Here is a 14,272-nt window from a genome sequence, read left to right as displayed (position 1 = left end):
TTTAGTCAAATCGAATCACCTATGTGTAATTTGAAACCACTTTTCTGCATAGTTTGAGGGTTGAAAGTAAAAATTGCCGCTAGAATTCGAAACAATTTGAAGCACAAAAAAAAAGAAAGTGCTGAAACAAAAAACTTTAGTCACTCATACTATACACAATTTCCACTAGCTTGAAAGTTTTTCGTTTGGTCGGTAGGCATGTACAGGGCTTGAAGTAAGTAAAAAAAAAAAGTTTTTAAATTCATTTCATTATATTTACAGCGCAAACTGGTACATAACAAAAATTGTCAATTTATATTTACAAATTCAGTGCGAGAAAAAATATTTACAAAATTTTCAAAAAAGTAACACGACTTTTCAATTTCATAATTCAAAATATACCACACTTAATATAAATGTAATTCACCAAATTCAACAACAGAATTTCGTCCAAAGGGGGGAAAGGCTTTCATTTCCCATTGGTAAACACTTCAATTTGAGAGTGATAAAGAACAAGCGCCGCTTCATTGTTTGTCTTGCGGCTCAAAGTTTATGGTTTGACAAGAGAGTTTATAGAAAAAGACTCCCGCCTGAGCTTTAAACTAGGGAATATTTTTTGAAAATTTGGAAAAACTGAACATCAGCTCCATAGTTTCCGTTCCAGCTTGAATTAGCGAGAGCCAATTAATTACATATACAGCATCATACAATATTACATCAAGGTTTACAAGATCTTATTGGCATTAGCAGAATGAGATATAATTTCATTGTCACAACCAAATAAAGCCATTACTAAGGAACCCATATACATAAATAACCAAGTACTCTTAGGTTCCAAATAAACGGCCCCCGCTTGTTAATTTTTCGAAATTTGTCCAACCCCCAAGACTTTATTAGGACTCCACCCGTTTATTAATTTTGAAAAATATTTTCAGTTGTCAAAGAGAAGGCTATTTTGCTCTTAATAGTCTGATTTCAGCCTATATTTACCTTATTTTTGGGTTTTCAGAAGTAAAATTTCCAACCCCCGACAATCGAAAATCCCCCCGTTTATTCGACCCCCCCCCCATTTGGAACGTAAGAGTAAGCGGTAGGTGTCAATCCAATAAATTATTAAAAAAATAAAGTGCAAATTATTTAAAATGTCTTTTTTTACTCGTCATCATGTGATTCGAGGATAGTGATGATTTCACTTTGACGATTTTTGATTTATATGTAAATTATACAATCCGTTATTCGTATGTCTAGGAAACAGCGGTCGACAAGACCCATCAGACAGTACAACGATAGAACTGCGTGCGAACAGTACTTTACTCGGCTACCACCACCATCACTACCACCAGAAAGCTCAAAAGCATTTTTTTCAAAGATTATTGGTTTTCTTAGATTTAATTTTCAAAAGAATTTCATGCGATTCTTTATTCTGGTTTTGATTCCTGTGTTTCAGTAGGCTTGTCATCAGGTTTAGATTCATCCGTTTCGGGTTTAGGTTCATCCGTTTCGGGTTTAGGTTCATCCGTTTCGGGTTTAGGTTCTTCCGATTCGGGTTTAGGTGCATCCGATTCGGGTTTAGGTTCTTCTGATTCGGGGATGGTTTCAGTTTGATTAACTTGAACATTATTTTTAGCTTGATCGGCCATTCGCTTTCTTCTTGATCGACGCCTTCTTAATTGTTCTTGTAATTGCTGTTCTTGCTTTAGTTTGTTTTTCTCTAAAGTCTCTTCGGCATTTTCAACGGACGCCAAAAGTTTCTCTACCTTACCCAACAGCTCATCTTGAGACGGCAAAGGTGCCAAATCTTCCAATGGAATCGTTTTGATTGGAGGTGCTTTTGGTTTGTCTTCAGCCGGTTTACTTTCACTTTCGTTTGCATCTGCTTCTGGTTTTTCTCCTTCTTCTGCTTGCACTCCTGTTTCTTCTGTGGAAGCTGTCTCTTCAGGTTTTCCTACATCCTCTCCCTCTGGTGAACTCTCCTTCGGCGCCTCTCCTTCCGGCTCATTCGGCATATCAGCGTCAGCCACAAAAGATTCTAGTGAGGTCGGATTCTCATTCTCTTTTGGTGCCGGCATTTCTTCCACACTTTCTTGTGTATCCATAGAAACATCAAATATGGTAGACATGAGGAGTGGATCTTCTTCATCTTCTCCTTCTTCTTCATTCATCAATTCTTCGATGTTGAAATCGACATCCATTGTTTCCTTCAGCTTAGCTTGAATACATTGTAAGCGTTCTTTTTTCAACTCTGTGTATTTCCCACGAACTGATTTCTCTGCGTCACCAACTTGTTGGTGTAACTGATTCAGAACCTGACGATACAAGAAAATAATAATTAATGAAATTTGTTTAGTACAGAATTTGTTCAGAATTTCATGCCCTATCCAATGGTATCAACCATTTTCGTTGAATTCAACTTTGAGACTTCGTAAAATTTTTAGGCTATTTTGGGGATTTGGAAGTTTGCCAGTAAAGTTAGTTATTTAGCCATAAAAAGCCCCTTTCAACATCTCCTTTCGTAACAAATCACACGCGGTTGCGTTCCACGAAAGATCCTACGGATTCTAAAAGCCCCCATGTTTTCATGAAATGTAAACAAAAAGTAATAAGACATTATACCCGAGTTGTTATCATACTGAATCATTATCTATCAATTATTTTTACTAAATCAATCAAATTAAAACCATACCTGTTCGACCCAGTTCAAACCAAGGGCAGCTCTCCAATGATAATATTTGTACCAGGCTAAGGCACGTTCGAATGTTTTTTGGGTTGTGATGTCATTGTAAATGATGTTGACGCTCATTACAAGGTTCTAAAGAAGAGTTTGATAATTTTGATGTTAATAGCCTCTTGGAAATCTCAAATATTTTTAATGTTCTCCGGAAATTTACTTATACAAGGTGTCCCTAATTAAAGTATCGAGTCGAAACACAACTATGAGTAGAAAGTTTTATGTGCGTGTTCACAAAATTGTATTTTAAGCTCTCCCTCTTTTTTCTTTGTTATTACGATTAATTTATACGTTGTAACTACTTTTTGTAATAAGTGTGATGGAGAACGTTCTTATATTTTAGCGATAACACACACAGGGCGCGTTCACACTGGAAAGTTTACTTAATTAAATCTATCAAAGTCAAACAAAGAGATTTACGATGGATGAATACACTGGTTTATTACAGTTCTTTGTAGGTTCACGAGATCTATTATAACACGGTAATTGATTTTGCTTAAGGCTTCTCATTGGTTGATTTTTTATTGAGAGTTTCGATTTCACCTGTGATTGGTTGATATTGGTATCCATACATCATTTGAAATCCGCAAACATATTTGTTCTAATGGTTTTACTCAATAACTGCATTCATCTTACACATCAACAACACCATTTGCACTATTTCTAATTTTTTCCTCAGTTCATTCGTTTTTGAAATCGTAAAACTTTTTGTTCACTGCACGCATTCTTTGTTTATGCTTCCTTAATAAAATCTTTTGTTTTAAGGGAAGCCTCTACCCTACCCTTAAGACAATAGAGCTTACGACTCTTAATTAAGGAAGATCGATTAAAAATTACAATACTACGCGTTCGACTCTTTGTTAAATGCACGTTCTGTATTGTAGTCAACAAAAGATTCTCCTAACTACATTTTTATTAAGGGAGGTCGTAGTGTGAACACGACCACAAACTTTTCTACTCAATCGCATGTTCAAACTCGATACTTTAATTAGGGACACCCTGTATGACGATATTTTCTAATCAATGGATGGAATGGAAAAAAAGTCATTAAAAATTAAATACAATGGAAAAATAACGTTGAATAAAAGGGAAAAAAGTCATTAAAAAATTAAATACAATTGAAAAATAACGTTGAGTGGAATGGAAAAAAGTCATTAAAAATTAAATACAATTGAAAAATAAAATTGGGATTGTTTTATGAATTTTAATATCCTTTATTAAATAGAAAATGTATAGATGGCAAACTTTGACACAACATTGGAATCTTGGCATGATTTAAAAAAGATACCGAGAAAAATTAGAAAATTATTCTTTTCATTTTTCTAAAGAGTAACCCTCTCAAGAAGAAGGAATTGCCTTACCTTATCATCAGAGTCATTCCAATAAGGCAATTTCATTTGGATTTGTTCCATGCAATGTCTGATGTTCATGTGACCTCCAATCAAACGATCACGTGTTTCTGTTGCCATGTAGTATTTTGCCTAAAAGAAAATTTAATCAAAAATCACTTAAAAACAGAACATCATCTTTAACAACCTTATGCACACTTCTAATTAAGATCAGACCTTCATACAAACTTAAGCCGTTTAAATAGGGTAAATCGTCAATTAATGGCAAAGTCAAGAAATTCAAAGTGTAGTATTTTTTTGTGAAAATTTAATCTATTGTAAGACATTTTGCGCAATTTTTGACCTCCTAGGTCAAACATCCAGCATTCCCTAGGGGGGTCTTTGATTCGCACTAAAGCGAAAAATGAGTAACAATGGCATTTTTTGCCCATTTTAAGACTACAAAAGGCCAGGAAAGGGTCAAAATGGTTTCTAAATGGTGTCTTGTACTAATATTATTTGAAGTTAAATCTGGTTCGAAAAAACTTCTTCTTTGTCTTCTCTACCGAACTCCTAGTCAAAATGCAGAAGAATTTTCTGCATTTAAACAAAAATTGGAGGAAACTATCAGAAAAATTTATAATGTTTCTCCTACTTTAGCTATTTTTCTCGGTGACTTTAACGCAAGAAACTCAGTTTGGTGGACTGGTGATATCACAAATTCTCAAGGAGAGGACATTAGCGAGTTAGCTTCACAATATGGGTTACATCAACTGATTGATGAGCCGACTCATCTTCGTCCTGGGTGTTCTCCTTCTTGCATTGATCTTATTTTTTCATCTTCGCGGACTCCTATTTTAGACTCCGGGGTTTTACCTTCACTTAATCCACGTTGCCACCACCAGATACCCTTCGTAAAACTAAACTTTCAAACTACATTCCCTCCAGCCTATAAACGCAAGATTTGGGACTTTTCTCGTGCTGATGAGAGGGGAATCGTGCTTGCCCTGAATGCCATTGATTGGGAAACCTCCTTTCTGGGACTCAACGTAGAAGATCGTGTTTCCCTTCTCTCTGAATATATACTTAATATTTTTTCTAATTTTGTTCCAAATAAAACTATCACCATCAGAGACAAAGATGCGTTATGGATGACTCCTGAGATAAAGCAGATGCTTTTAGATAAGGCTAAGATATATCGTCGTTGGAGAAAATGGGGAAATCCTTTAGATGGTCAGGCACTTGTTGACATGGTTGACAGGTGTAGATTGGCCATCAAGACTGCCAAGGATAACTATTTTTCTCGTCTTGGCAACTCTTTAAATGATCCAAACATAGGAAGTAAGAAATACTGGTCTACTCTGAAGCAGTTTCTGAACGTACGTAAAACCCCGAAAATTCCACCTATTCGAAATGAAAGAAACGTCCTTGTAAGCGATGTTTCTGAGAAGGCCGATATTTTCAACTCTTTTTTTTCAAACCAATGCTCACTTATCGATACTGGCAGTGTTTTGCCACCTGAACAATTTCTTACTAACTCCAGACTCGATAATCTTGTATTTGAAGAAGAAAAAATCGAGTCTATTATTAATTCTTTGAATGTTAACAAGGCCCATGGGTGGGATAATATTTCTACTCGTATGGTCTCTAGTAAAACCTTTGCTTAGTATATTCAATCTTTCTATCAACTCTGGCATCTTCCCATCACAGTGGAAGAAAGGAAACGTGGTTCCTGTCTATAAAAAGGGAGACAGGAGCATAGCCAAAAACTACAGACCAGTGTCTCTTCTTCCTGTGTTTGGAAAAATATATGAAAAGTGTATTTATGATACACTTTACAGATATTTTGAAAATAACAACTTATTTTCTCCTTGTCAGTCTGGTTTTCGGGAGGGGGATTCCTGCATTTCTCAGTTGTTATCCATAACGCATGATATTTATACAGGGTTTGACAAAGATCCTTCTCTAGATACCAGGGGGGTGTTTTTAGACATTTCAAAGGCATTCGATCGGGTGTGGCACGATGGCTTACTCTTTAAACTCAAATCTTATGGGGTGACTGGACCGTTACTTTCCTTAATTCGCAGCTTTCTTGACGATAGGCATCAGAGAGTTGTGTTGAATGGGAAAACATCTGAGTGGAAGCGAATCAATGCAGGGGTACCTCAAGGCTCGATTCTTGGTCCATTGTTCTTCTTAATTTATATTAATGATCTTCCAGAAAACCTTGAGTCAAAACCCAAGATCTTTGCTGACGATACCTCTTTATTCTCTCTTGTGATTGATCAACTCTTGAGCCTTGATGTACTTAACAGAGATCTCTCCAGGATAACTGATTGGGCTCATCAATGGAAGATGTCTTTTAACCCTGACCTATCTAAGCAAGCTGTTGAAGTCTATTTTACCTGTAGACTCACTCCTCCTAATGCTCCAGTAATATCCTTTAATAACTCTAATATCGCGACCAGTGAGTACCAGAAACATCTTGGTTTAATCTTAGATTCAAAACTTTCTTTTGATCGCCATCTAGATGAGAAGATACAAAAGGCCAATAAAGGAATTGGTCTTATTAACCGACTTCGCAAGCATGTGCCTAGGAGATCTCTACTAACCATTTATAAATCTTTCATTAGGCCTCATCTTGATTATGGTGATATCGTATATGACCGCCCAGGAAATGCTACCTTTGTGCAGAAGCTTGAATCTATTCAATATAATGCCAGCCTTGCTATAACAGGCTGTTTTCGTGGAACGTCTCAAGAAAAACTATATTCAGAACTTGGTCTTGAAAGTCTTGCTGACAGGCGCTTTGCTAGAAGAATGACATTCTTCTATGGAATTATTAACAATTTAGCCCCTTCGTATTTACGTAACTACCTGCCAGTAAGACTTACAGCACCAGGTGGCCTTAGAACAAGAAATCCTATTTATCCTCTTAATATACGAACTGAACGTTTCCGTAACACTTTTTTTCCGTACTGCATATCTCAGTGGAATGTTCTGGGAGGTAATGTACGAGATCTACCTTCAATTAAAACTTTCAAAAAAGCAATCTATGAATTTTTGAGACCCAAGCAATCCCATGTTTTTGATGTTCCTGACATTCAAGGAGTGATCTTTCTTAATCGACTTCGGGTCGGTTTCAGCCATCTCAACGAGCATAAATTTAGACATGGCTTCCGCGACACTTTAGACCCTTTCTGTGGTTGCCGAACTAACTCTGTTGAAAACACTCAACACTTTCTTCTGCACTGCTCTATATATTCCCATGCAAGACAATCTTTGTTCGACAAACTTCAGACCCTAGGCATTATTTTTCATCCGCCACTTAACCCTCCTTTTTTCTGTCGGCTTTTATTATATGGGGATGAAAGTTTGACTTCAAATCTAAATAAATCTATTCTTTGTTCTGTTGTTGAATTTCTTAACGAAACTGGAAGGTTTAGCGGTGCTTTATTTTAGGCTTTTACCTAACAACTGTAGCTTCCTTCTCCAAGATTTTTTCTTTTTATTTTCTTTATTTACTTATTTATTTATTTTTTACATAGTCTAGTACCTCTGGCGATATAACGTTAGTTCCTAGCGGGGGGAGGGACTATATTTTATGTTTAAGTAATGTTTTGTAATATATGTTCGTAGTGTCTTTGTTTCAATAAAGAAAAAAAAAAAAAAACTCAGGGCGCCATTATGGATTTATAAGAAATTTTTAAAAACTCAAGTTTGATTTTTCCTGGAGCTTTCTCTGAAGTGTTTCATTACTGAAATTTCAAGTGTGTACCTTAAAAAGTTTAAAAGTTGTGGCTCCTCAAAAATGCTGCTTTCATGCATTTTACTACCCAGAATCGGAGAAAATCAGCCTTTTTAGCTTGAAATTGAAACATTGAGCAATCTCGCTTGGGTTATTTTGTCTTTTTATGTTGAATATTAGTACAAGACATCATTTAGAAACCATTTTGACCCTTTCCTGGCCTTTTGTAGTCTTAAAATGGGCAAAAAATGCCATTTTTACTCATTTTTCGCTTTAGTGCGAATCAAAGACCCCCTGGGCAATGCTGGATTTTTGACCTAGGAGGTTAAAAATTGCACAAAATGTCTTACAATAGATTAAATTTTCACAAAAAAGTACTACACTTTGAATTTTTTGACATCATGCTAAAAAGAATGGCAACAATCGATGAAAAATCCACTGAAAATGCTGAAAAAATTGGATCCTGTACCACCAATAAATGCTTCACGAATGAAATAATAAAGGATAAAAGGATAATGACATGTTACAATGCAGGAAATGCCAGAGATTCGTTCATTATGCTTGTTCGGAGCTTCCCGCATACCAAATTCAGCTTTGTCTGCAATACAAAAGCCGACGCTTCATTGTAAAAAATGTGTTACAGTCACGCCAATACTTTTGGAAAAAATCAAAACAAGTAAGAAAAGAGTCAGAAATAACCAAATAACGCAAACAATAAAAGAAGCAGAATGTCAAGATTGAGGTCAGCAAATATTTGAATCTGTACTTTCAACACTAGATTGCATAATCTAGAGAAGAAAATGGAGGAACTTATGGCTGTAAACAAAGCAGACGTCGCTAAAGAACCAAACGGGCAACATATGCAGATATCACGAAGGAAGAGGTGGAGAAGAAACAGGATATCATTAAGAAATTTATCAAAAATGAAAAAGAAGAAAGAGAAGAAGATCGCTGGAAGAACTTAACTAGATGTAACATCATTGTCCATCATTTAGGTGAAAATAAAGATGAGAACAAAGAGGAACAGCGGGGCGGTGACAAAGATTACGTGGAGGAAGCTGTAGGAAATCGTATGGGATTAAAGATAAACGGTGTCACTGCAGAACGAATTGGTGCTCGAAAGGATGATATGTTCAAGACGAAAAGATGGCGGCCATTGAAAGTAACGTTGGCCAATGAAGAAGACAAGACAAGCTACATGCTGAATGGACCTACCTGAAGATTGATGTAATAAGACAATTGAAAAATGACAACAATAGTATGAAAATGCAGAATAATACAAGAAAAACTCGAGAAATTCAAGAAATCCGGCGATTCTCGGCTGTTCTGGCGATTTTTAGAAAGTTCCTGTACCAAAATCAGTTTCATTAAAAATTGAACCATGCTTAATCGTGGACATTCTTATAAATAATGTTTTTGTTTGAAAAAAACAAAGACATAAAACGAAAAAATCCAATGAAATTAAAAAAAACGGAAATTTCCGGCATTTTAGGCCGAAAAAAAAGATTTTTCTCAAAAATCGAACTCGGTCATGTTTTGAGCATTGCGAATACGCATCTTTCTGCAAAAAAAAATCAGAAAAAACTAGAGATGAAAATTCGAGAAAATCTCAAAAACCGGTTTTTACGGCATATTTCCGGCATTTCGGCCGGAAAAAATGTGTTTCGAAAATCGGGCTCCGTCACATTTAAGGTATTGTCACTTTGCATCAGTATGAAAAATTAAAAAAGAATATGTAAAGTACAGCTCGAGAAATTCAAGAAATACTGTCTTTCCGGCGAAAATAGATTGTTCCGGCGATTTTTAAATATTCAACAGGATTCAAAAATCAATTTTATTGAAAATTGAAACATGCTTGATGGTGAGCATTGTTATTAATAATGTTTTTGAATGAAAAAACAACCAATTATAGGGAAGCAGCCCAAATCAAAGACGACTCGCCATACAAATTGGACGGTTTCTACATGATTTGACAATAAAAATGAAAATTTGTTTTTCCTTTTTTGCCGATTACTAGTTCAATTTTTAAGAATAAGGAGCAATATTTTTACCAATGTATAGCAAAAAAGATTCTTAACGCAATGATATTAAATTGGTTCTTGTAAAACTGTCAGAAGTCGAGTAAAATCAAGATGAAGTTATAATTTTCTCAAGCTCTAGCTTTCCATATTATGGTGCGGTCATGATGCGGTTATATCAGTAGAATCGCTAGGAAATTATGAGCAAGAAGATATAGGTACCTTTCGTATAGGAGAGGTGTACCCAAAATATAAGCCCTAAAAGTTTGTGCATAATCAGGCTTGAAACAAAAGAATTTTGTCACAACACGCTAATTATGCAGATTTTTTATAGCGACAACAAAAGAAACCTATTTACTCGACATTAACTCCCTTAAGGGCAAGAGACCTGGTATATGACGAGCCGTTTTTCCATTGTTTTCAAGAAGCTGTTTTTCCATCTCTTTACATTTCTCTGATTAACTCTAAACACCGAAATACTATACTAAAAAACAACACAAAAACACTTAGTATTACGACTTTTTTGTAAACTATTCTGATTACTTACGACATTGGGGATGTTAGGGTATTCTTTAATTTGATTCCATCGGGCAGCTGAATAAGCGAGCTGCGAACATGCTTTTGAAAGTGCATCTTTGCAACTCCTCCATTTCATGGCCACCAAAACTAACTGATCACGCTTCGAGCGCAGTTCTTCATGTTCCGCTTCTAGCTTATCTTCAAGCTCACTTCCATAATCTCCATTGAAAAGATTCTCCAGTAGCCCGTCTTGTTTGTCTTGGAGTGATTGAAGCTCATTGACTTTAGCAGTCGAATCTGTCAATTTTCCGTTCAAAGACACTATTTCAGCGTTCAAACGATCGACCTAGATGGTTAAAGCAATTGGAATAATCAGCTTACGACTCAAAGGAATCAGATATTGATTGACAAAATAAATTCTAAAGGTTTCTGGTCTTTTTTCAAATCGGTGGTAAAATTGTTTTACCATTAAAAGGTCTCTTAGCTCGTTTATCTTTATGCTTCGAAAATAGAACAAATATTCGAAATGTACCTCTTTCTTGAAGCTATCCACTTTATTTTTGGCCCCCAAATATTCTTGTTTTTCTTTATTAAATGCTGCGTCAGCATCTTGTTGAGAGAGGTAAGAGATGTGATTGCTTGTCATGTATTCTTGGACGTTAAAGTTAGCGTAATCCGCATACTCTTTCATTCTAAAAAAGAAAGATAAAAACATATAAATCATGTGTGCAATCAAATTAGGACCATCCAAATTTTTAGCATTCATTAACTTTACGTCGATGAATGGAAGTCAAGACGTTCACTAAAGACTAAAAAAGACATACGTTACTGGAACTAATTTTCGCAGGAACTAATTTTAGCGTTTTTCGTCGTTTTTCGTCAAAATCGCAAAAATTTGAGCCCGCAAAAAATTTTGAGAGTTACAAACCGGAAATTTTAATTCCCGCGAAATACAATTTTTTCCATGATTTTATCGAAAATTTTGAAAAATCCCTAGGAAAATGAAAGAAATTTGTCCAAAAGAGAGCAAAAACGCGAAAATTAAAACCCGTGAAAATTAAAACCCGCGAAAATTCCAGAATGAAAAAAACCGCGAAAATTAAAACCCGCGAAATGCAATTTTTCGTTATTAGTTCCAATAATAGTTTGAGATTTCAAACCATGCAAATTCGCCAATTCGCACCAAAATGTGGTGTTTTTCTAGTCCCCTGATATTTTTATCGGGCTGTCGCTATGCATGTAAATGTTGCTCAATTATTGTAAGACAGAAAACATAGAAGAAAAGTGTAATAGTAAAGGTAGAACAACTTACGCGACAGATGTAGCAGCATCTAATTCACTTTCTTTTGTTTTCACAGAATCCTCAGTATGCTTCAATTCGAATTTGATCAACATCAATCTTTCTTCTGGTTGAACTTTCTCCAATTTCTGAATAGATTTTTCAAGACTGGCAAACTCTTTCAATACTTCTGGTGTAAGTTTTTCAGTTTCTAAATAAAAATCAGCTACGTAATATTAAGAATGTTGAGAAAATGTATTGCCAACAAGACTCCTGACAGGAAGTCTTAAAGATCATGATAAAAATGACTGGGAAAGTGTAAAACAGGCAGCAAGTTGCAGTTAGTAGTGCAGGGTCGAATAAAATCAAACTGTAGAATGGTGACAAACCTTCAACTGGTGGAGGTGGCGTAAGTTCTTTCGGTGGTGGTGGTGATGGTTCTTTTGGCGGAGGCGGGGTCGGTTCTTTTTGTGGTGGTGGAGTTGGCTCCTTTGGTGGAGGTGGTGGTTGACGTGGTTGTGGCGCCACTGGCTGCACTGGGGCTTGTTTTGGTTCTAATAAAAGTTAACAAAAAATTAAAAAACAGATTTTGCAAAGGCATTTGATACCGTGCCACACCGTCGATTGTGCAAAAAACTAATGGGATATGGATTCAAAGGACCTATACTTGATTGGATAACAGCATTCCTTAACGGACGTAAACAACAGGTAAAAGTGAACCAGTCAAAATCAACAACAAATGATGTAGTAAGTGGAATACCACAGGGTAGTGTACTTGGGCCGCTACTTTTTGTTCTATATATCAACGATCTTCCTGATAAAATCATCTCATCCATACTACTCTTTGCTGATGATACAAAGATATTTAAAGAAGTTGACTCAATCGATGACTCTCTTATCATACAAAAAGATATTGAGGAGCTGGAGAAATGGTCTAAAGACTGGTTGCTTCAGTTCCATCCAGACAAGTGCCATGTACTTACAATCGGAAAGTTTACAAACATTAAACATGCACATCCATATACTCTAAATGGAAATCAACTGGAACATGTTTTCATAGAGAAAGATCTTGGTGTTGTTATTGATGCAGAGTTGAGTTTCGAGGAACATATCTCTAAGCAAGTCAACAAGGCCAATTCGATGCTTGGAGTTATTAACCGTGGCTTCCAAAACCTTAGCCCGCAGATTTTTCTTACTTTGTACTGTACTTTCGTTCGACCGCATCTTGAATATGCACAATCAGTCTGGTCCCCGAAACTAAGGAAACACGTCAACCTATTGGAAGGAGTGCAGAGACGTGCGACAAGGCTTGTCAAACTTTACAAAAATCTCTCTTATGAGGATAGACTACGGAGCTTACAATTACCAACACTAGAGTTTCGTAGAACTTTTTGTGATATGGTGCAGGTCTATAAGCATCTTCACTTCTACGATAAAGCTACGATTCCAAAGAAAACTACCCATCGACCACGTCCGAATCGACAACACAAAGATGAACTCATGCTGAACTTTGCAAGTGATGGATTCCGCGGCCCGCAAACAAAGTCGTTCTACTACAGAACCATCCCTACGTGGAATAAATTGCCGTCTGAGGTGGTAGCTGCTGTTTCCATAAAAGGCTTCAAAGAAAAGTTGAAAGAAGCATGGAAAAGCCATCCAAAGAAATTCGTTACACAAAACTTGTAAATTGAGATCGGTTTAGAGGCCCACTGAGTGCCTACAACCTGTAATATTCATTTTAATAAAAAAAAATTATAAATCTCCTCTGAAATGAATTCTCAAATGAATCCTCGTCCAAAACTAGCCAAACTAAGGGTTAAACCTAAGGGTTTAAAAAAAACCACTCAAATTCGGAACAATCAGTTCTCACTTAAACCATCCTTAAAACCTTGGCTTGTTATAGGTAAAATTGGAAAATATTTGAGCTACAATGCTCTTGAAATGCTAGCGCATTCTAAAAAGAAGTTCATGTTTAGTAAAATACTTTTCTCTTTTATATAACTATCCTTAAAAGGTAAAAGAAACAAAATTAATCAACTCACGGGACTGAACTTGTGGTGGAGGTTGTTTTTGTGGTTGCTGTTGCGGTGGTGGTGGATGGTTTTGATTCTGATCAACCACACTTCCTTTTGAGCCTCCGCAACCCATTTTGTTGTATTTTTATACTTTTTGAATAAGAAAACAACACAAATTAAATTACCAATCGTAGAAACATGTCGAGCAGTTTTATTTCAAAGATTTTACAAAAAAAAAGGTTTATGGCCTTCCTATCCACATAACTGAATTTTCTTGCAGACCCATAAAATTGGCCTTGCGTACTTCTGGTTTTTGACTTATTACTAATGGACTGTTCCGTTTCATAATTATGCATACGCCCCCCACTTGATGAACCTTTTCCAAGCCAAACAAGCAACATGCTGATTGGACCTACCTGATATGATAGTTAGAAACATGGTGAAAGAAGATGAAAATGTTCGAACGAAAAAGGAAAGATAGCATCATAGCATAGAGATACGTAAGCTTGAAAAACACGATGAGGCTTGTTTCACATTGGCTTTTCGATTATTAGTCTAGGTAAGCCTAGTCTGGAGATCCATACTCTCTATTCAAACTTACACCACATAAGCAAAAATCCCATCAGAAGCTACTCATTGAGAGTATGGTATTTTTGAC

The 14,272-nt window shown here is 36.0% G+C and overlaps 1 protein-coding gene across 1 annotated transcript; it reads right to left on the bottom strand.

Annotated features, from left to right (window-relative positions):
- Nucleotides 1-1,034: 1,034 nt before the first annotated feature.
- LOC136823201 (cyclic nucleotide-gated channel beta-1-like) lies at nt 1,035-13,786 on the bottom strand. The gene is made up of 8 exons (XM_067079372.1): nt 13,642-13,786; nt 11,989-12,153; nt 11,633-11,810; nt 10,853-11,012; nt 10,349-10,666; nt 4,069-4,188; nt 2,663-2,788; nt 1,035-2,285 (listed from the first exon to the last, which is right to left on the bottom strand). The coding sequence occupies exons 1-8, from the start codon at nt 13,745-13,747 to the stop codon at nt 1,398-1,400; spliced, it is 2,061 nt and encodes a 686-aa protein (XP_066935473.1). The 5' UTR covers nt 13,748-13,786; the 3' UTR covers nt 1,035-1,397.
- Between the last annotated feature and the right edge of the window lie 486 nt (nt 13,787-14,272).

The sequence above is a fragment of the Clytia hemisphaerica genome, unplaced genomic scaffold (assembly GCF_902728285.1).
Source record: "Clytia hemisphaerica strain Z4C2 unplaced genomic scaffold, Clytia hemisphaerica genome assembly, whole genome shotgun sequence".
Classification (NCBI taxonomy): Eukaryota; Metazoa; Cnidaria; class Hydrozoa; order Leptothecata; family Clytiidae; genus Clytia; species Clytia hemisphaerica.
Note: the sequence above shows the minus strand (reverse complement) of the source record. Positions and strands in the feature narration are given on the sequence as shown.

Coding starts and splice junctions, on each gene's coding strand:
- LOC136823201 (XM_067079372.1), bottom strand. CDS start 13,747: ATGGGTTGCGGAGGCTCAAAAGGAAGTGTGGTTGATCAGAATCAAAAC. Junction 11,811..11,988: donor GCCACCTCCACCAGTTGAAG/GTTTGTCACCAT, acceptor ATTTTTATTTAG/AAACTGAAAAACTTACACCA. Junction 11,013..11,632: donor GATGCTGCTACATCTGTCGC/GTAAGTTGTTCT, acceptor TTTCTTTTTTAG/AATGAAAGAGTATGCGGATT.